Genomic DNA, 21,170 nt, shown 5'->3' with positions numbered 1-21,170 from the left:
GCTTGTCTGTGCTGCTTCACACCTTCAGGCTTTTCACACTCCTTGACCTCAGGCAGGAGTGGTCTTTCCTTCCCCTCACCTCCAAGCCAAATGCTAGCCACACTGCAGTCACCCACTCTTAGTGGAGCATGGTCCATTGAAAAAGCAGCCAGACCAATCATGTTCCCATAGTAGACTTCTCAAAAAGATGAGGGAAGAAGGAGCAAAGGTTAGGTGAGAAAGAAAGAGACACTGGGCAGGCAGAAGAATGCAAATCAGGAGATTGGTATGCAAATGTATACACCAATCCTTCCTGGATTAATTTATAATCGGTAAGGCAGATGGATCGCATAAGGGTCTACAGGTCTTGGATTCCTAAATAAAGAGCCCCAAGGAGCAGTGGCAACTTCCACAAACCTTGTTTTGGAATTTCTTCGATGCCAATTTATACTGCTGCATTATCATACGAAATGACTTGGAGCTTTTGGAGACGAAGAGCAACATGTGATTCAGGATGTTCAATTCATAAATCAGATCCTTATTCTGAAATTAAAAGGAAAACAGGTCATTCCTTGCACACAGCTGCCCCAGCTACCCTTCTCCGGGGACCCTTTGCTCACTGACCTCAGTGTTGTATTCAATAACAAAATCTGTGAGGTGCTGTTTTATGAGTTGATTGAGGATATGTTTGTTGGTACTGTCATCGATAAGCTCCTGGCGGTTCACGATTTTTCCCTTGGACAAACGAAGAAAAACATTAGAGGGAAGTAGCATCCATGATGTAGGCACTTAATAAATACAATAGCACAATTTTCCCCTTGGATAAAAGGAAAACACCATGGTAACAGGTGTAATACATAATCTAGTTATTTAATAAATATGGGTGGTTGGGCAGATTAGCCTGAGGGTGGAATATGGGTATGTGGAAGCCATGAAAACCTCCAGCCTACAGACACAGGGAGTATACTTGACGGACAGCACCAGCTGCCTTGCTCTGAAATCCATCAACATATTTGTGCTGATGCTGAGCAGTTTCTCACACGCTGCTCCTAACCAATGAATTTGTCAGGGATACTAAGGCAAGCCCATTTCTGGGAGATACAGGGCTTCTCTTATAGGGGACTTTGATGAACTTTCTTAGAACTATGCTGCAGTCAAGGGCTCTTCCATCCCACCTTCCTTCCTTCCAAAGATCTATTGATACATCATGGCCTGATAAGTTTCCCCCGAGCTCCCTCTCTATTTTCCTTCAAAGGCATTTCCCCTAATCTTTTGCATGATTAATCCTGCCTGATGACTGCTTCTCAGAAGGACCTGGATTAGCACAGGAAAGGACATAATTCTCTGTAGCCCAGGATCAAAGTCTGTGGGGGAAGGAGAGAGAAGCAGCTATCTCCTCATTTCTCTCTACTCCATCTCCTTCTCTTCACCTATGCCAATCCCACCCTCTAGTCCAAACCTATTCCTTGGACTCCTGCAAAAGTCTCCTAATGGTCTTCCAATGTATCCGCCTGCTTCCCTTCCATCTATCTCTCACACTTCAGCCAGAGTGATGTTAAAATGCAACTCTTGCTTAAACACTTCGTAGGCCCTATTGTCCCCTAGATAAAGCCTATACTCTTTCCTGGCCATAACAATAGTTTAATAATCCTAATTAGACTTATGGAGAGCTCATGTTGTACCAGCCACAGTTCTAAATATGTTATATGTATTAACTCATTTAATCTTCATAACATCTCATTGTGCTATATACTATTATTTTGCCCATTTTACAGTTGAGGAAATTGAGGCACAGAGAAGTGAAGTGACTTGCCCAGGGTTGCTAAGGTAGTAAGAGGGGGAGCCAAGATTCCAAGCCGGGCAATCTGACTCTAGTGCCCATGTTCTTAACCATTAACAGAGACCAAATCTCTCCTAAATGCATTTCCAAGTTTGTTATTTGGTTTTTAATTTTGTGATTGGGTTTATTCTGCATAATTTTAAAATTTTTGTATGATCCAAATTTATCAATATTTCTTTTCATACTTTCTGGGGTTTCTGTCATGCTTTATAAAGGGGCTTTCCCCCTCCCTCCAAGGTTAGAAAGCAGACTCTCCCATGGCATCTTCTGGTCTTTCCACAGTTTTATTGTTATATTTTAAAATCAGGGATCAATCTGGAATTTAATTTGGTGGAAGGAGTGATATGTAGATTTAGCTTTAGTTTTCTTTTTTCAAATGGCTACCCAATGCTAGTCATTGAATAACATGACTAGCATATTATATGCTATTTTCCCTACTGGTCTAGAATATCATCTTTATCATATACTAAACTTCCGTATGCATTTGGATCTATTTCTGGACTCTAAGTTCATTCAAAGCACAAATCAGCTTATTTTATTCTCCAACTTATAATCTTTCAATGCCTTCCATGGGCCTAAGTAAAACACAATGGCTCACAGTCTTCTCTATGAGAAGACTTCTCTCTGAGAGTCAACCAGCATCTGGATATCACTCCACCTACTTCCTGTGTGGCCTTAGGCAAGTAACCTAACCTCTCTGAGCTACGTCTATAAGCAACATGGTTATTGTAAGGATTTAGCTTTGTGTGGGGAGGGAGTAATGCATGTTCCAGGAACCAGACCACAGTGTCTAGAGTAACACCGTTCAATAGAATTTTCTGTGATGATGGAAACGCTCTGTAAATCAATGCTATTGAATACAGTAGCCACAATCCACTAATAGCTAGCTTGATTGAAGAACTAAAATTTTAATTTAATTTTAATGTAAACAGTCACATGTGACTAGTGGCTGCCATATTGGACAGCTCAGATCTAGATCCCAGAGGGAGAGAGGAGGAAGGTTTGTAATAGAGGTTAGACTGTGGAAGGCTTTGCGGGCCTCATCAGGGACTTATCTTTATCCTAAAATTTATAGGAATCAGTTAAAGGGCTTTCGATTGGAAGGAGGAAAGCGACCATCAGATTTTAATTTTGGAAAGATTTTTCTTTAGAGGACAAGATAAAATGTGGTTGACCAGTTGGATGTATGTTGTATTAGGCTATGGAATATGAATGGTCACTTGATCTAGGATGGTAGCAGTAGAAAGAAATGGATAGATTCACAGGATATTTTGGATTTAGAAATCAGTGGGATTGGGCTGATGGATTGGTTTTGAAGGATGGAGAAGAGGGAGGTGTTAGAATGATGCCTAGGTGTTCTGGCTTTGCTTACAGAGGAGCTGGGATAGATGGTGACACCATTCATTGAGAGAAAAAAACACTAGAAGAGGATCTGGAGGGGAGATTATGACTTTAGGCATGGCCATGTTGAGACATCTAGTGATGGATATAAAGGTCTGGAGATTAGAGAAGTCCGGCTGGAGATGGAGATTTGTAAGTCATGGGTGATGGGGAAAGGGAGATGGACCAGAGGAAAACTCGGGGCAGAAGATTGAGCCTTAATTAATGTCATTTACTGGTTAAGGAAAGGAGGAACTCCCAATGGAAAATAGCTAGAAAGGCCGGAGAGACAACAGGAGACTCTGATTTCCCAGAAACCGACTAGTCCAATGCCCCTTAGTTCACAGGTGCAGAACCAGAATTTATACCCAAAACCCACACATACACACATAGTTCATTATTTTGAACTAGAGCCCCCTCACTAGCAATAAGACCAAAGTCCTACCTTTCTGAACACCATAACACTGTCAAGGGTGACGTGGAAACGCCCAATGGCATTTCTAATCAAAATCACTCCAAACGTTAGTTCTGGGAAGTCTTTGATCACATCATAGAACAATTCTGCTACTTCTTCCTCTAAATCCTGTTTGGGGAGAGATGTCTGATGAGGCATTGGTAGGAAGCAAAATGCCTGGATTTTTTAAGGACAGGGTGAAAATAGTGACTAATTCATCTCTTCACCTTTCCAAGTTCTGTGGTTTTGCTGGGCCACCTAAATCCACTTTCATGGATGTTTCATACCCAGAATACTTCTATGGCTATGACTAAGGCAAAATAGGCAAATCCACAGAGATGAATGGAGAGAATTGATAAACTTGACCTTTCCCAAGTATTAGAGTGAAGGCTGTTCTAACACAGATGTGAAGACTTTTTAACATTTATTCCTTAATTGCTTTCAGAAGAGGCCATTGATTTGACCACATGTGGTACCAAATATGAACTTGATATCATGATATGGTTGTAGTTTCAACCTTCTTCTTTAGCCTGAAAGAATATTGGGACCAAAAACGGTGTCAAAATGTAGGATGGGAGAGAAAAAGGTACAAACTCTCCCCTTGTATAAATATAATCCCAAAGGTCTGACTTCTACTCAGAGAAGGGGGGGAGTCATCAAAGTTATAGGAAATGAGTTAAGATGTATAAGAAACTCATTCTCCAAAAGCAAGAACAATTTGCAAATCATTTATCATTCAGTGATATTCTAAATGGACCCCCCAAAAGATCAGTTATACTATCAAAACCAGTTCAATATATGTCAATCTCCTCTCCTCTCTCCCCATTACTGTCCATCTTTGTAGTTAGCTTCTCTTACCATTTCAGCTTCCGTTTTTTCTTTATTTTTTATCCTGCAGTTCCCCCAGAAAACCAGTTCATTGAAAAAGGAAGAATGGGCATGGAATTAACCTAAATGGGAGACCTCTCCTCACCCTACCCACCCTCCCAGACACAGGACTCCTCATCAGTGGAGAAGCCACCTCCCACCTCTTGAATGCAGTACCTGGAAGAAGCCAATGATGACCAAGGGCCTGGAATTCACAAACTCTGCTATCTCATTGGTGTCAGAGAACAAAAATGCTTTCTGGCTAATTTGTCTTCTCAACCAAACAACCAAGGCAGTAGATTCAACCACTCCTGGAGAGAGACATACAATTAAATGGACCCCACAGAAGTTTCCTCTTGAACTGGAGCAAGTCCTGTCTTCCGCAAGTTAAATGAGTAGAAACCTCTTGTCTTGGATTCCCACCCCTTGAAGACCAAGGTCAGTTTCTCCTCTCCTCCCCACCTGAGCCCCCAAACGTGAACATTAACAACAGCAGCTAAACTTGACTGAGCACTTACCAAGGACCAGGCACTGGGCTGAGCATTTTGCATGTATTACATCCCCACAATAATCCTATGGATACATATTCTCCCAATCTTGCAGATGAGGAAATTGAGGTTCAACTTTGCCATTGGCCACTCCGCTAGTGAAGCTGGGAATCAAACCCGGGAGGAAGCATGCCCAGCTGTGTTTTCTTATTCACCCTTCAAAGTGACAGGAAGATGGATTTATTTTTTTAAAACATAAAATTTTTAAATGTAAATAAAAAGGCCAGCTAGCTCTGCACCCTTGGGAGAATTCCATTATCTCCCTGTGTCTCCAGTTCCTTAGCTGAGACCTGGATGTCCACTGAGGTCATATACCCTGGCTTCCATTTCTCAGCTATCATATGGGAAGAGCCAAGCACACAAAAAGCATCTAAAATTGGGACATATCTACCATATCTGGGGAGACATAATGGTGTGCCAGAATGTACTCAAGGCTACAAATGGACTTGTGTTTGTTAGGATCATCAGTTTCATATGGTGGCAGGTAATGTAAAATATTATTTTCTGTCAAGGCCTGCTATAGAATACAATGGATCGTTTAAAATGAGTTCATGAGCTAAAGCAATGTTTGTTATGAGTAGCTTTGGGCAACATATTAGGTTGGCCAAAAAGGCCAATACAAAGGCCTTTATTCTTCACTCCTTCACTCGTTCATTCATTTGATAAATATGCATTGGGTGCCTATTACATTACTAAATGCTGTGTTTGGTCCTGGGGATAAAATGGTGAGCAGAAACAAGACTATGCAGCTCTCATTCTGTTGAGGAGGACAGCTATCAAATAACTGCACAAACAAGTGTATAATCACACCCAAAGTAAGTATTCAAAAGCAAAGTTCTATGAACCTGTATAAAAGATACACGACCTAGACTGTGAAGTCAAGGAGAGCTTCCTGGAGGAAATCACTTATGAGCTGAAAACTGAAGGATACATAGGAGTTAACAGGAAGCAACTGGAAAAGGAAAGGAAGAGAAAACAGCCTGTGCAAAAGCCCTGTGGCAGGACAAATTGCTGCCTGGGGCTTGAGGAATGCACACTGAGTTGCTAAATCGACTGGAAAGGACACTATTTTCAGTGTCTTTGCTTACTTTTTCTAAGAATATTAGGCCTTTTAAAAATTTATAATGCAGTATGTTTACATGCATAAAGGTATACAAATTATAATGTATAGTTTGATGAATTTTCATAAAATGAACACACATGTATAAATATCACCCAGATAAAGAAATAGAACGTTATCAGCCCCTCGGAAATCTCCATTGTGCCCCCTCCCAGCCACTACCCAACCCTCACCTATAGGTAACCATTATCCTAACTTCTAACAACCTGCTCTTGAAGTTTATATAGAGTCATACAATATGTGTTTAGGATCTGGCTTCACTATACGTGTGAGATTCCTCCATGTTGCACCTGTAGATTCGTTCCCACTGCTGTGTAGCATTCCATTGTGTGAATATTCCACAACTTATTTATCCATTCCCTGTTAATGGGCATTTGGTTTGTTTATAGTTTGGAGCTATTAAGAATTAATTCTTGTGCATGTCTCTAGAGGCACATTGTATGCACTTCTGTTGGGTACATGCCCAGGAGAAGAATTTCTGGTCATGGGGACGCTGTGTCCAGCTTTAGTAGATACAGATTAGACCATTTAAAAAGCCACAGTGAATCAGGCCTCTAAAAGTTCATAAGAGGATGGTGTGGTGGTCTCAAGGGACAGAAGGGGTGGGGGAGGCTTCATGCCACCCTCAGACCATGGCTCTCCACCCACTGAAGTCACCCCCTCCTCCTGGACACCAGCCCCAAGGCTGAGTTTCTGTTTTCACAGTCGTCCAAGCCATCTTTTAGGAAGAAAGAGGCACATATCATGAAAACAAACTATTTCTCTTAAAGCTTTGCCTGAAAAAATTATGTCTTAAGTGACCTGAAAGGAATTGGTTTAGAAATTCTGAAAATACCAAAATAAAGATGAATAAAACCCTTCCAAATGGGTTTGAATTTCAGGTCCTCAGAACCATTGCTCTGATTTCCCTTTGTGCAACTCTCTCCCTCTGTCCACACTCCAGCCATATCCTTATCATCCAGCACACTGGGCTTGGCATCCACCAGTCCCTCTGCCTGGGCTGTCCTTTCCTCTCAGCTCTCAAGGGCATCTCACGCTGCTTATATAATTCTCAATTTGGTCTTTTCTTACTCTCCCCTCAATCATTCTCTATTTTATGACCTGTTGTATTTTCTTCATTGAGTCTGTTTCCAAAGCTATGATTTTTTCCTAACTTTCTCAGTAGCTCCTGAGGGGGAACAGAATATGCCACCTTAAATTCTACTACTTTGGCATATTATTTTGAATTAAAGTTACTTGAGAAATAGCCTGTGCAAGAAGGATGTCTGACTCTCCTTTGTCCCTTCGAAAGCAGGAAATAAATCTCCCATGTAGAGGTACCCTCCCTATACCAGGACGGTAGACTACATCCTTATCACCAGACATAGGGATTTAAGGTCAAGAAGGCTGTATAAAAAAACCTTGTTACTTCCTCACTAATTTGCTTCCCCAAGCCCAAACCCCTTTGCCTTGCCAATTCTTCACAACTTTATTGTTTCTTTGTCTAAAAGGTATAAAAGCTGCCTGTTTTGGTCACTTTTTGAGCCTCATATCTTTGGGACTCCTGTACGTATGAAATTAAATTTGTTTTTCTTCTTTTACTCATTCTTATGTCAATGTAATTATTAGACCAGCCAAAGAACCTAGAAGGGCAGAAAGGAAAAATTTTCCTCCCCTACATCCTGTAGTGTCTGGCTCATAGTAGGTGCTCAGGAAATAATTATGGGATGAATGAATGAGGTGAATGAATCATTAGATAACTTGGTTTGAGGGAACTTGATCTTGGACCCTCTTCTCTGGGATGGATGAGCTCCGTTTGCCCTTCTGGACCCCATAGGACCGAGATAGCTCTGAACTTGGCAAACAGTTTGTTTCTGAGTGCCTGCCAATCGGGCACTGTCCCCACTAGGCAGGTGCCTCTCCTGGTGCTCGGCTCTGAGCCAGAGGACACAGTGACAACTGAGGTATGAATGCCGTGTCAATGATTGACTGGGGCCAGAGCTCCGCTGCATATTTCCAGGCACAAGCTGTGAATGCAGCATTAATTGAAGGCCTGGAGGCAGCCTGAGTCCCCCTCCCTCCAGGGAGACGGCCAAGGCCAAGTCTCCCACCATCAGTCCTTGGAGGCCAGAGGAGAACCTGGACTTGAAACAACAAAGACTAAACCCCACCTGCCTCTGAGGGATGTTTTCATAAAAGTCACAGTGCAGGAGGCCAGTAACGTACCGTCGCCCCCTTAGCTCAGGGAAGCCCTGTCAAGTGGCAGAACTGGCTCTAGTCATTCTTTTTAGGAAGTGAGAAATAGAGGCTGCTCCAAGTTCTCACAGCTAGTGCTCGTCCTAAACTCTGGGCTCTGGCTCCATCCCAGCATCCCACTGCCTCTTTCCATGGTTGGGGGTAATACTGAGGACGAAGGGGATGGTCAAGCCCAGTACAAATATGGGCTGGCTCCTTGCAATTCCACCCCATTCAAACCCAACATATGCATTAAAAACCTAAGTGTTCCAGGCACTAGACTAGGGTCAGGAAACTAATAGTTTGAGGATAATAATAACCACATTTGCCGTTTACTTAGAGGACAGCACAGTGTACAGCAGGGATCAGTCAACTGTAGCCCATGGGCCAAATCTGATCTGCCAGCTAATTTTATAAATAAAGTTTTATAGGGACACAGCCTTGCCCATTTATTTGTGTATGGCTCCTTTCTCCTGGCATCAGTAGAGTTAAATAGTTTCAACAGAGATTGGCTTGTCAGGCCTCAAATATTTACTTTCTGGTCCTTTAGAGAAAATGTTTGTGGATCCCACTGCTAATTAGCTGGGGAGCCTTGAGAGTTATTGCACTCTCTGCACCTCAGTTTCCCCATCTGTAAAAGCACCTCCTATACTGTGTTGTGACATCTGAGAAGGGACTAGAACAGTGCCTGGAACACAGTAAATGCTTCAGACATGTGCAGACTTATTTTTTCTTCCTAGGAACCCTTGGAGGTAGACACCTTTACCATCCCTACTTTACAGATGAGGAGATCAGAATTCAACAGGAGGAAGTGATTGTTCCCCAGGTATGTAGTGAGGATTTGAAGCCGAGGTGTCCACCAGCTCTGGAAGCCTTTTAGGAGACCCCAGAAAATGAGGTGAGATTGGCCTCTGCCCTGTGCTCTCAGTTGAGTAGACAGTGAGGAAGAGATACAATTCTGTGAGATGAGATCTTTGAGGGGGAAGCACAGGTGCTGTGGGACCACAGAAACGGGGCAGGCACCCCGACCCAGGCAGTCAGGGGAGACTTCCTGGAGGAGGTGATAGTGAAGCTTCCTGAATGGCAGAGGAGGTTCTAGGCCTGGCTCCCAGCACAAAAGGGGGCTCAGACAGTCTGCAAGTCGCTACGCTGTCACCTTCTTACCTCTAAGTGGAGTTGGACCTCACCTGTCCTTCAGGAGGCGAAGGCCTCCCAGAGCCTGAGCCACTCCATGAGGAGATATGGACTTTGACAAAGTAACCTGGGGCTTCTGGTTTCTTCACAGCCCTCCCCCAAACCAACACATCACAAAGGGCTCCTCGATTAGGGTCAGTGGGTGGCCATTGAGGGTTGTCACTCGGTGCATAGGAAGCAGCAGTCTTTGTCCCTTCTCTCACTCCTGCCCTCTCTCCCCATCTCTTTCTCTTCCCCTTGCACACACCAGCCTCATACAAACCAGCTGGGAGCCTCAAGGCTCCAAGTCTTTTATGCAACCTGCCCTGAGGCTGGCTCTTCAGCAAGTCTGGCCTGTGTGTCTTACACCCCCTTTGTGTCCATTCTGAGAACTGCAAGGCATCCTGAAGCCCCTGCACATGGTGGCCCTCTCCCCCCTGCCCCTTTGGTTCTTGTAACAACTCTCAAACAGGCTTATTGCAAACCTGCTAAACGCCAGGCCCTGAAAAATACAAACTCAGTGTTCTGAGATTCAATCATTCAACATACACAATGCGAACATTCTACTAACACAGTAAGGGCTGTGCTGGGCACTTCTGTGTTCATTAGTTTTATTCCATCCATCCATCTATCCATCCATTGTGCGTACATTTATGCAACCATATATTTAACACTCTTTAAACTTAGGACCTGCTATGTGCCACACTGAAGCACAAAATTCTTCAAATTTCCACAACATCAGGATAGGTCTTGACACATGGTAGGTTCTAAATAAAAGGGTGTAGAATAAGTAGATGAATGAGTTAACTAAATGGAGGATGATAGAAACGAAAGGGTTTGGTAGTCACCCTGTCTCAAACCCGTCTTGTTCTAGCAACTCCCAGTCTCCGTTTCGAACAACCAGTGCTTCCTCGGCCTGGGACCCTGTCAAAATCATTCTAAAGTGGAAGAGTGCGGTGGGAGTGGGGAGATAGGTGAGTGGGGAACTCACTCTCTGGTCTTTATAGTTTATAAACCATGTGCATCACTATCCCACCTCATGGTGCCTCCAGAGCCCACCAGCTGAGATGCAAGCTGTGGTGGAGGCAGCTACATGTCCACCGAAATCTTTTATTTCCTTATAGACATAGAGCAGGGCCATATTTCCCAGCCTTTCTGTTGGGCGGAGCGACCTGACAGAATTCTGGTCAATGGGATGAGAATAGAAGTGATAATCGCCATCTCCAGGCCTGGGCCACGGACACCACTGGTGGCGCCCCTTTGCCTCTCGGCACCAATGGCTGGCCAGATACAGAGGGAAGAGCAGGAAGCTCGGGGGTCCTAGGGGAGGACAAAGTCACAGGCTGGAAGGGGCCTGGGTCCTTGAAAGACTGTGGGGAACAGAGTCCCCTCATCTCCACCTTCTGGCTGCTCACTGGGCTCAGTGCAAGCAAGAAATGAACTTGTAATTCTGCTAAGCCACTGAAATGCAGATGTTTGTGTTTCCATAGTTAGCATTGACACAGAAGTACCATTACCTTTGCAGCTGATGGGCTCCGATCTATTACCCTCAAAAAACAGCCTCAACTCTGGGGCCTTCTTGACGTCAAACTCCTTCCGAAGTTCCTTCTCAATCATGATGTCCACTTTGCCAAAGCCAATCCCGTTCTTCCCTTTGCCCATGATCTCCACGGCTTTGCCCAGCTCCTCAGCTAAGTTCCTGGATTGTTTTGAGGATGGGTCATCTGAAAGAGGCAGTATGAAGACAGAACTCACTAGAGCTGTTCCTCCATCCCTGTCTCCCAAGGAGGAGGTTTTGTCTGGCCTGCTTAGCTCCTGGGCTTTTCTGGTGCTCCACTGCTAGTGGGTAGATTCAGAAATGTGACAGGATGTGAGACACACAGTTCATGAAACTGGTCAGTTTGGGAGACACACATCAGGTTTCTTTGGGTTCGGTAACACTGGAAACAATACAACCTTGGGCAACTTCATCTCTTGAAGCTCCAATTTCCTCATCGATAAAGTGGGGAAAGAGTGGCTACCTTGTGAAGTTGTCAAAAGATTTATTTTACAATCAGTTGTATTGTGCTTATTACTTTCTAAGAGTTTTACATGGATTAAGCCATTTAATCCTCCTAGTACCCTATGGGACAGGTACTGCTATTATTATCTCACTGTTACAGATGAGGAAACTGTTGCACAATTGAAATGACACCTGCTTGCCCAAGGCCACGTGGCTGCAGGAGCTATAGCAAGATGGGACTCACTCACTCTGGCTCCGGAGTGCTTGCTCTCTAACCTCTACTGGGCGTGTCCAACCCTTAGCACAATGCCTAGATCTTGGTCAGTACGTAATGCATTCTTACTAGCACCATTATTATTGTAAAATTTCTATCAGAAATTATAGTGAGGGGGAGAGAAAGAGAGAGGAAGGGAGGTGAGAGGAGAGAAAGAGAGAGAAAGAGGGAGGGAATGAGGAAGGGAGGGAGGGAGGGAGGGAGAAGGAGGGAGGGACCGAGGAAGGGGCAGAGAGAGAGAGAGAGAGGAGAGAGAGAGAGAGAGGAGAGAGGATGCCATCTGGTGGAAATTCCTGGACCTAACAGGCCAAGTTGGGCCCCTCCAGTTGCTCTGTATCTGCATGTAATACGGCAGGGGACTCTCTCATGGAAACAAGGCCAGATGTGGGAAGGGTAAGGATGGAGGGAGGTCATGACGATCTCTTAGCCCATCCCCTTGGTCTGGGGTGTTGAAGAGACCCGACACTATCATATTGCCGGGCAGCGGGGTGGCATTTGGAGTGAGGAGCCCTTTTCTGGAAAGAGCCTCAGGGGCCTGGCATGGGATCCCAGCAGCACGAGAGGTCTTCCTGGTCTAAATGAGAGGGTGGCTAAAAGGCAGGCAGTTTTGCCTCCCTTCCTCCTGAGAGGATTGTGAAACTGCAGGCCCCTCGCTGGTCCCTCACCGACTGGTGTCTGCAGCAGGTGGGCCGAGCCAGGGCAGGGGGTCATTAATTCCCTTTCAAGCCAGAACAGTTTATCTTTTTCAAACTCCCTTGTCCATCTGGAGCATTTGGAAAAAGTGCAAATCACTTCCAACGCTATGGGCAAGTTCCAAGTCCAACAGAGAGGGCTTTTGTAAAGCAAAACCCAGAAGGCTAGGCCTGGGACAGCTGGCACACGCCCTATTGCCAGTTAGCACACCTGCTCCAGTGATGGAACCCGAAAGTGAATGATCGTTTTCATTAAACTCCCAATCAATGGACAGGAAGTGGGAATTTTTGCCTCTCTTATAGATCGATGCCTTTCCACTGCCTGCTTTGTCACCATCATCGCCTTCGATACCCCCATCAATCACCACCAGCAGGTGCTGGCCTGTTGCCAGCCACTCTGGCCTGCAGGCTTCTCCTCTGCCTCCCTCGTGGATTCGGCAGTGCCTGGCTCAGGGCTGCTAATTGACATAGCATCCAAATCAGAGTTTCTAAGGATACGAGCTTGGGGCAAGAGAAACACTTGTCTAAACAGTGGAGTTTTTGAGGTTCCACACACAGCCCAGTGCTCTTCAGTGTCCAAAATGGAAGTGAGAGAAAGAGGTTGTGACAGCTAGCATCTGAGAGCTGGATGGATGGGACCTAACAGTAACAGTAATGGGATTCATTCACTCATTCATCTGACAAATCTTTTTTAGAATCTTCCATGTGCCAGGAAATGTTTTAGGTATTGGGGACTTAACAACAAACAGATTGATAAAAATCACTGCTCTCATTGGAGAAGGCAGAAAATAAACAAAATAAAGAAGCAGACTATATTCTATGTTAGATGCTAAGTGCTATGGAGAAAAAAGAAGCAGAGGTGGAAGTTGGGAGTGTCAGGGGAATGGAGTTTAAGTAGAGAGGCGAAAGGAGGCCTCACTGAGAAGGAACATTTTAATAAAGACTGAAGAAGATAAGGGAGCAAGCTGTGTGCTTGCTCACAGGAGGGAGAGAGTTCCAGACAAAGGAGCCATACATGCAAAGGCCCTGAGGTGGGAGCACATGCAACATGTTTGAGGGATGACAAGAAATCCATTGGGTCTGGAACAGAGTGAGCTGGGGTGAGGTCAGGTGACACAGGCCGTGTAGACCACTGAATAAACTGGCCTTTCCTCCGAGGGTTGTGGAAATGTACTGGAGGGTTTGGAGCAGAGTTAGATGTGATGACTTACTCTTTTACTGGATTGTTCTGAATGTTATATGGAGATTAGACCAAAGAGAAAAAAGGAGACTAGCTGGAGCCACTGTAATAATCCAAGTGAGAGATAGTAATGGCTTGAACCAGGCGAGCGGTGAGAAATGGTCAGAGCCTAGAGGGATCTTGGAAGAGTTGACAGGATTTACTGATGGATTGGAGGTGGAGTGTAAATGAAAGAAATCAAGGATGACTCTGACATTTTGACCTGAGCAACCAGAAGGATGATGATAGTGATAATGCTGGTGATGATGATGGTAGTAATGATAACAAGATAACAACATTTATTGAACACTTACTATGCCAAGTGCTTTGCTAAGTGTTACACGCATTATCTTGGTGAATCCTCAGAACAACCCTATGAGTCATCTGCTATTACAGGTGAGGAACGTTAGACAAGGAAACAGAAGCCCAGAGGTTTCACAGCTAGTAAGCATTAGGCTGAGTTCAGCTCCATGGCTGACTGACTCCAAGACCCATGCTCTAACTGACCTTATAGGTAAGCTGGTCTGAAAAATGTTCCTTTTTCCTGGAGGGGTGGGTTTCCCGTCTCCCCTGCTCTGAGTGGTTCTAGTCAAAGCAGATAGACTCTGGAGAGCCAAACCCACTCTTTATAATTTACAGTCCTATTTACTAGTTTCTGTCTTTTTAAAATTTGCCTTTAGGGCTTTGGAGCCTTGAATCCTGAGTGTGTAAAGGTGAAATGGATGCATACACCCCTCAGGTCTTGGTGCCTGTCTCATGAGGCATGGAGACAATTCAGCTGTACATTCACTGGAACCTGATCAAATGACAATGAAAACACAACGTCCCAAAACCTATGGGATGTAGCAAAAGCAGTTCTAAGAGGGAACTTTACAGCAATAAAATCCTACCTCAAGAAACAAGAAAAATCTCAAATAAACAACCTAACCTTACACCTAAAGCAATTAGAGAAAGAACAAAAAAAACCCCAAAGTTAGCAGAAGGAAAGAAATCATAAAGATCAGATCAGGGCACTTCCGGGAAGATGGCGGCGCACAGAGCACATCTGGCACATGTTTCTGCAGAGGGGACCTTGCACTAATGAGGTCAAGAGTCGTGGGATGAAGTTTGCTGAGGAGCAGCTGCTAAAGCATGAATGGACTCGAGGCAAAGGCCTGGGCCGGAAGGAGAATGGCATCACCCAGGCCCTCAGGGTAACGCTGAAGCAGGACACTCATGGGGTGGGACACGACCCTGCTAAAGAGTTCACAAACTACTGGTGGAATGATCTCTTCAACAAGACTGCAGCCAGCTTGGTAGTGAAAACTGGGCAGGATGGCGTACAGATAAGGTGCCTGTCTAAGGAGACCACCCGTCATGATCATGCCAAGCCCAACTTGCTGTATCAGAAGTTTGTGAAGGAGGGAAGAGCAATGGTGGTGGTGCTGAGTGGGCCTTGTCCACCCCTATGATTCCTCCTTCTAGACGGCCACACTGACTTCAAGTGGGGAGAAGCAGACAAGGACTTGGAAAGCTGCAGTGATGACGACAGCCAGGGGTCCAAGCCTCCAAAGATTCTGACTGATGAGATGATGCTCCAAGCCTGTGAGGGGCGAACAGCACACAAGGCTGCCCGTCTTGGGATCACGATGAAGGCTAAGCTTGCTCGGTTAGAGGCCCAGGAGCAGGCCTTCCTGGCTTGTCTCAAAGGCCAGGACCCTGGGGTCCCTCAACTGCAGTCTGAGAGCAAGCCCCCACAAAAAAAGAAAAAGAAAAGGAAGCAGAAAGAGGAGGAAGAGACCACGGCAACTGAAAGGAATGCAGAAGAGTACCCAGAACACACTGACCAGAGTGTCAGGAAAAGCAAGAAGAAGAAAAGGCGGCATCAAGAAGAAAGTGTCACAGATGAGAGAGAGGGAACAGCTGTAAGGCATAAGGAAGAAGAGACCACAGCAACAAGTGGTCTTGGGGAATTGAAAAACAGAGAACAAACTGATCAGTCCCTCAGGAAAAGGAAGAAGAAGAGGAGGCATCATGAGGAAGAAGACTTGAACATGGAGGAGGCTGTTGTAGATGGTGGGACCAGAGAAGCAGAAAGCAGATCATGCAGTGATCAGAAAAGTCAGAGAAGCAAGAAGAAAAGACAGCGGCGTCAGGAGGAGGAGGACGTCTTGCATGTAAGGGATGAAGGGGAGGAGGAAGATGGCAGGACTAGGACAGCAGAGAGCAAGGCATACACGGGCTCAAGTGGCAGAGGTAAGAAGCAGCAGAAGCAACCAGAGGAGGAAAGACCTGGAGTCCACACTGACCAGAGAGCAAAAAAGAAGAAACAGAAGAAGAGAAACTGAAGCCCAGGTCAAGATGCAGCCCAATCGATTCCTCTTCAGGAGTTGAAGCCTCAGGGACCTGAGGTGGTGCAGGTCTTGTGTACCCTCTCAGTGAGGAGTCCCTCCCAAGGAGGAAACAGCTCTGGAACAGTAGTCCGCTGAGAGGAGAGCAGTAGTGCCGTGTCTGACTTGAGGGAGCAGGCACATTCCCCCTTACAGCATCTAACCCAGAGATGGTGAACTCAAGCACCTGCAGGGCCCGGGCAGCTAAGGGACAAGGATGCTGGGGGCTGTGGGAACGGGAATGCAGACAGCCTCTGAAGGGGCATCTTGGCTAAAAGAAGCTGAAAATGTAGACCTATGGGAAATGTACTGATTTTTTAATTTCGTGAAGGCTAAGAAAGACATGCAAATTCAGCCCATAGGTTGCCAGTTTCTAACTATACCAAATTGAATAAACATCAGCCTGGTCTCCTAGCCTATAAAAAAAAAAAAAAAAAAAAAAAGATCAGATCAGAAAGAAATGAAGAAAACAATAGTAAAGATCAATAAAACTAAAAGCTGGTTCTTTGAGAAGATAAACAAAATTGATAAACCATTAGCCAGAAAAAAAGGGAGAAGACTCAGATCAACAGAATTAGAAATGAAAAAGGAGAAGTAACAACTGACACTGCAGAAATACAGAGGATCATAAGAGATTACAACAAGCAACTATATGCCAATAAAATGGACAATCTGGAAGAAATGGACAAATTCTTAGAAAAGTACAACCTTCCAAGACTGAACCAGGAAGAAATAGAAAATATGAACAGACCAGTCACAAGCACTGAAAGTGAAACTGTGATGAATGCAAGAATTCTTCAATATATGCAAATCCATCAATGAGATACACCATATTAACAAACTGAAGGATAAAAACCTATGATCAGGGGCTTCCCTGGTGGAAGAGTGGTTAAGAATCCACCTGCCATTGCAGGGGACACGGGTTTGAGCCCTGGTCTGGGAAGATCCCACATGCCACAGAGCATCTAAGCCCGTGAGCCACAACTACTGAGCCTGCGCGTCTGGAGCCTGTGCTCTGCAACAAGAGAGGCCGCGATAGTAAGAGGCCCGCACCCCGCAATGAAGAGTAGCCCCCGCTCACCGCAACTAGAGAAAGCCCACGTGCAGCAATGAAGACCCAACACAGCCAAAAATAAAAACAAATAAATAAGTTCATTAAAAATAAACAGAGTAGTCATGGGCAGAGCTTGCATTCTCACACGGACAGGATAGGTTATCCAGGCTTGGCTACCTGCTGTGCCATTCTGGAAGGGTAAATGAGTGTTGCAATGTGTGTGTTGTGTCGTGCAAAGTATGTGGCTCTAAATCCTTCAATGTCTCCACCGAGGGTCTAGGATTCAGGGTTTTTAAGGCTGCAGCAAAAAAGAGAAGATGGCTTAGATGTCTGACCTGTGCAAACCATTAACTCATAATCCACAGCAGGTAGAGCAGCTGCAGAGTTCTCAATTCTTCTGAGAAAGGAACCATAAAACAAATGTTCAAGTAGTGGCCCAAGTCTTGGTGTGGATGAGGGGTGCAGGGAACCAGCTGGAGGAGTAGTTCAGCAAAGTGGAAATCATGTCCTGCTCATGGGCTCATGTAAAGAAAATGGCCCAAAGTGGATCTCTCCTAGGTCTTGCTCCATGGGCTTGAAGTAAAATTAGGCATGCATTCTGACACTCTGAAGGAAACAAACCATTAACAGCCTGAGCTGGGTGGAAGTCAGAGGCTTGGAACTATTTTGATGGAACTTTACACAACAGCCATGCTCCACATTGGATGGAGGCAAAATGACCCAATTAGATTTTCCCTTCTGTGAACTACCAAGGTTAAGGGCACAAAAAGAATGTTTTTGTTCTATGTTGCTATGAAGTAGCTGCACAAGCCAGCTGAGGAAGCACTGGGATCCATGGTAACTGAGCTGCTGGTACTGTCACTTACCCGACACTCCCCCACTGAAGGGGCATCACTCAGAGAGAATGTATCAAATGAGAAGAGACAAAAATTGCGGAAGGAGCTGGGAGGCCTGAATTTCAGGCAGGGAACACAAACTCAGATACTAGAGGGGTGAGGCAGGGGTGTGACTGTGTGGGATTGGCTGGATAGGGATGTGGTAAACTGACAAGCATGTTTTCTGATCAAAACGGGGAATCGTTATTCAGCTCCAGCCAACTGTCATGTCACATTGCAGGAATGTAAGCCAGTGCTTCCAGAACTTTTGTTTTTTCAAGAGCAGATGTAAATTCAATTTCAATTGTGAAATGTCCCAAAATAGGGAGACAAATAGTGGCACCACACTGGGTCATTGTGAGGATTATATGACATTTACTGGGCTATAGGGACAGTGCCTGGCCCACAGTAAGTGCTCACTATGTGACTGTTAGGAAAATCCCTTCTACCCTGTCCCCAGGCACAGACAGGTCTGTGCCAACGTCTCAGGAAAAAGAAGTCTGTTCTCTCTATCAAAATGCGGTCTGATGCAAAGCCTAAAGAATAAACGTGGGCAAGCAAAATTCAGACAGTAAAGGTGATGATCTAAAAATCTTTCTCAAGAGCGTGCCCATAACTGTGTCCCAGCAACTTAACACGCGATCTTATTTTAGTCTTCACAATAATCCAGTGTGGCCCTTATGTTCATGCCCATTTTACAGAGGAGAAAACTGAGGTTCAGAATGGTAAAGACACCTGAGGGTAAATCCTGGCTTCTGGCCTTCAGTGGGACAGAGGAGCCAGATACAAATCAAGACAAGAGTGGCAACATAGTATCTTGCAAGTTGCTTAATTTCCCTGGACCTCAGTATTCTCATCTGTAAATTGAGGATGACGTTATATATATTATTTTTTTAATTATTATTAAAACGTGTTCTCATGTGTTTATCAATATTTAAAACTCCTCTGGGGACTTCCCTGGTGGCACAGTGGTTAAGAATCTGCCTGCCAGTGCAGGGGACAGGGGTTCGAGCCCTGGTCCGGGAAGATCCCACCTGCCTTGGAGCAACTAAGCCCGTATGCCACAACTACTGAGCCTGCGCTCTAGAGCCCCCGAGCCACAACTACTGAGCCCACGTGCCACAATGACTGAAGCCCGCGCGCCTAGAGCCCGTGCTCCACAACATGAGAAGCCACCACAATGAGAAGCCCGCGCACCACAACGAAGAGTAGCCCCTGCTTGCCGCAACTAAAGTCCGTGCACAGCAACAAAGACCTAGTGCAGCCAAAAATAAAATAAATAAATAAATTTATTTTAAAATAAATAAATAAATAAAACTCCTCTTGCTGCCAGGAGAAAGGGGGCAGGTCTCAGCCCACCCATCACCCACTGCCCAGGAGTGAGGGACACTCACGGAAGAGCACCATCAGGAAGCGGGTCTCATTCAGCATCTGGGTCAGGCCGGCAGGTGTTAGCACCATCAAGTTTTTCTCCACCAGGATGTGCAAGGGCTGGGACATGTTGATGCTGGCTTCCTTGACATCCACCTCTGGTGGGCCCTGGACAGTGCCGACACAAGAGGCCACCAGCAGCAGAGACATCCAGAGCAGCTCCATTGCTGTCCTGCAGGTGCAGAAACAAGAACAAGAACCCTTATCAACACAGGTGGTGGGACCCCATGTCATCACTCCCTCCCCATCTCCTTCCCTGCCAGGTCAGTCCTGATGTGGAGAACATGGCCTGAGCATGTCTCATTGCCCCCCTAGCAGTGCCCACAGCTCAGCAAAGCAAGCTGGCAAAGGAGAGACAAAGCGTTATGCTAACCTCAGGGCCCATGGAAATGGTGCAGGGTTAGTTCAGAGGAGCACGGTCCCACTTGGAGCAGCAGAAAGCCAAATCACATGCCAGCCACTCAAGCCCACTGGCTCCCCAGACACTAGGTGAGTATTTTTCGGATACGAAACCCAGTCCAGAATCCCAGGGTGAGCCTCTGGGTCTCAGAGATGACTGGTCCAATCCCTATCACAGCCTCTGCTTCATGCTCCTCCAGCTCCTGCTTGAATACCTCTTTTGATGGGCAGCTCACTACTTGACAGTGTACCCCATTTGATTTTTGAGCAAATTTTCTCAAGTGTAAAAATTTCTTTTAAAAGTAATCACCATAGGGACTTCCCTGGTCACGCAGTGGTTGAGAGTCCCCCTGCCGATGCAGGGGACACGGGTTCGTGCCCCGGTCTGGGAGGATCCCACATGCCGCGGAGCGGCTGGGCCCGTGAGCCATGGCCACTGAGCCTGCACGTCCGGAGCCTGTGCTCCGCAATGGGAGAGGCCACAACGGTGGGAGGTCCGCGTATCGCAAAAAAAAAGTAATCACCATAATGCACACTTGTAAAAATTCCAAGCAATACAATAAAAAAATGTTAAATAGAAAATAGAAATTTCTCCCATAACACCACCCCTGAGAAAGTGCCTCTTAACAGTTTGGAATGAATCTTTACTGATGTTGAAAATGCCCATATGAATGTATATTTGAATGTACATATGTAAAAATAAATGGAATTAGATATGTATACTGTTCATTGTTCTGATTGTCTTACTCAATGAGATGAAATATACCCCAGATACCTTCTGATAAGAGTACATATTAGATCTATGACATGATTTCCTTTCCTCTTTTTTTCTTATTCTTTTCTATTTTTATTTATTTATCTTTTTTTACAATTCTTATCTGTTAGAATGGTTTGGGTCAGCAGCTGCCTCTCTGTAAGTTCCACTCTCCCTGATAACATAGGTTTTCCCTAATAATTTAAAGCATAGGATCACTGTCACAGATCTTTGCATGTTCTCTACAAGCATAGAGCCATTTTCCTGTGTAGCATACAGACTACCCAAGTGTTTTAAATAAGAAGACATATAGCAAGTTCAGATTAAACGTATAAGGACCTGAATTCCTTCGTTGAGTGCTGTATTCCTAGCACCTGGCATTTATGATAGGAAAATGAGCATGAATGAATAGATACTTGCTATTTCCCTGGGAAATATGTTTGGCACACTATCTGAGGATTTTTTAAAAGTAGACCCTCTGATGTAATTTTTTGGTCTAATATATAAAGAATTGTGACCAATTCTC

At 45.1% G+C, this 21,170-nt stretch overlaps 2 protein-coding genes across 2 annotated transcripts in view; one reads left to right on the top strand and one right to left on the bottom strand.

Annotated features, from left to right (window-relative positions):
• Positions 1-19,659, bottom strand: part of PDILT (protein disulfide isomerase like, testis expressed) — a gene marked incomplete at its 3' end in the record, with an annotated part of 30,588 nt that extends 10,929 nt beyond the window's left edge. The window contains exons 1-6 of the mRNA XM_082645632.1: positions 19,455-19,659; positions 11,093-11,299; positions 4,698-4,831; positions 3,645-3,782; positions 604-714; positions 397-522 (exon numbers count right to left, since the gene is read on the bottom strand). Of these exons, the coding sequence (XP_082501758.1) occupies positions 397-522; positions 604-714; positions 3,645-3,782; positions 4,698-4,831; positions 11,093-11,299; positions 19,455-19,656 (918 nt within the window). The 5' untranslated portion in view covers positions 19,657-19,659. The remainder of the gene's footprint in view (positions 1-396; positions 523-603; positions 715-3,644; positions 3,783-4,697; positions 4,832-11,092; positions 11,300-19,454) is intronic.
• Positions 14,851-16,542, top strand: LOC309816922 (G patch domain-containing protein 4-like). The gene is made up of 2 exons (XM_082644761.1): positions 14,851-15,190; positions 15,254-16,542. The coding sequence occupies exons 1-2, from the start codon at positions 14,863-14,865 to the stop codon at positions 16,087-16,089; spliced, it is 1,164 nt and encodes a 387-aa protein (XP_082500887.1). The 5' UTR covers positions 14,851-14,862; the 3' UTR covers positions 16,090-16,542.
• Positions 19,660-21,170: the final 1,511 nt, after the last annotated feature.

This window comes from Mesoplodon mirus (genome assembly GCF_964341445.2).
Source record: "Mesoplodon mirus genome assembly, chromosome: 15".
Taxonomy (NCBI): Eukaryota; Metazoa; Chordata; class Mammalia; order Artiodactyla; family Ziphiidae; genus Mesoplodon; species Mesoplodon mirus.
This window is presented reverse-complemented; position numbering and strand designations above follow the sequence as displayed.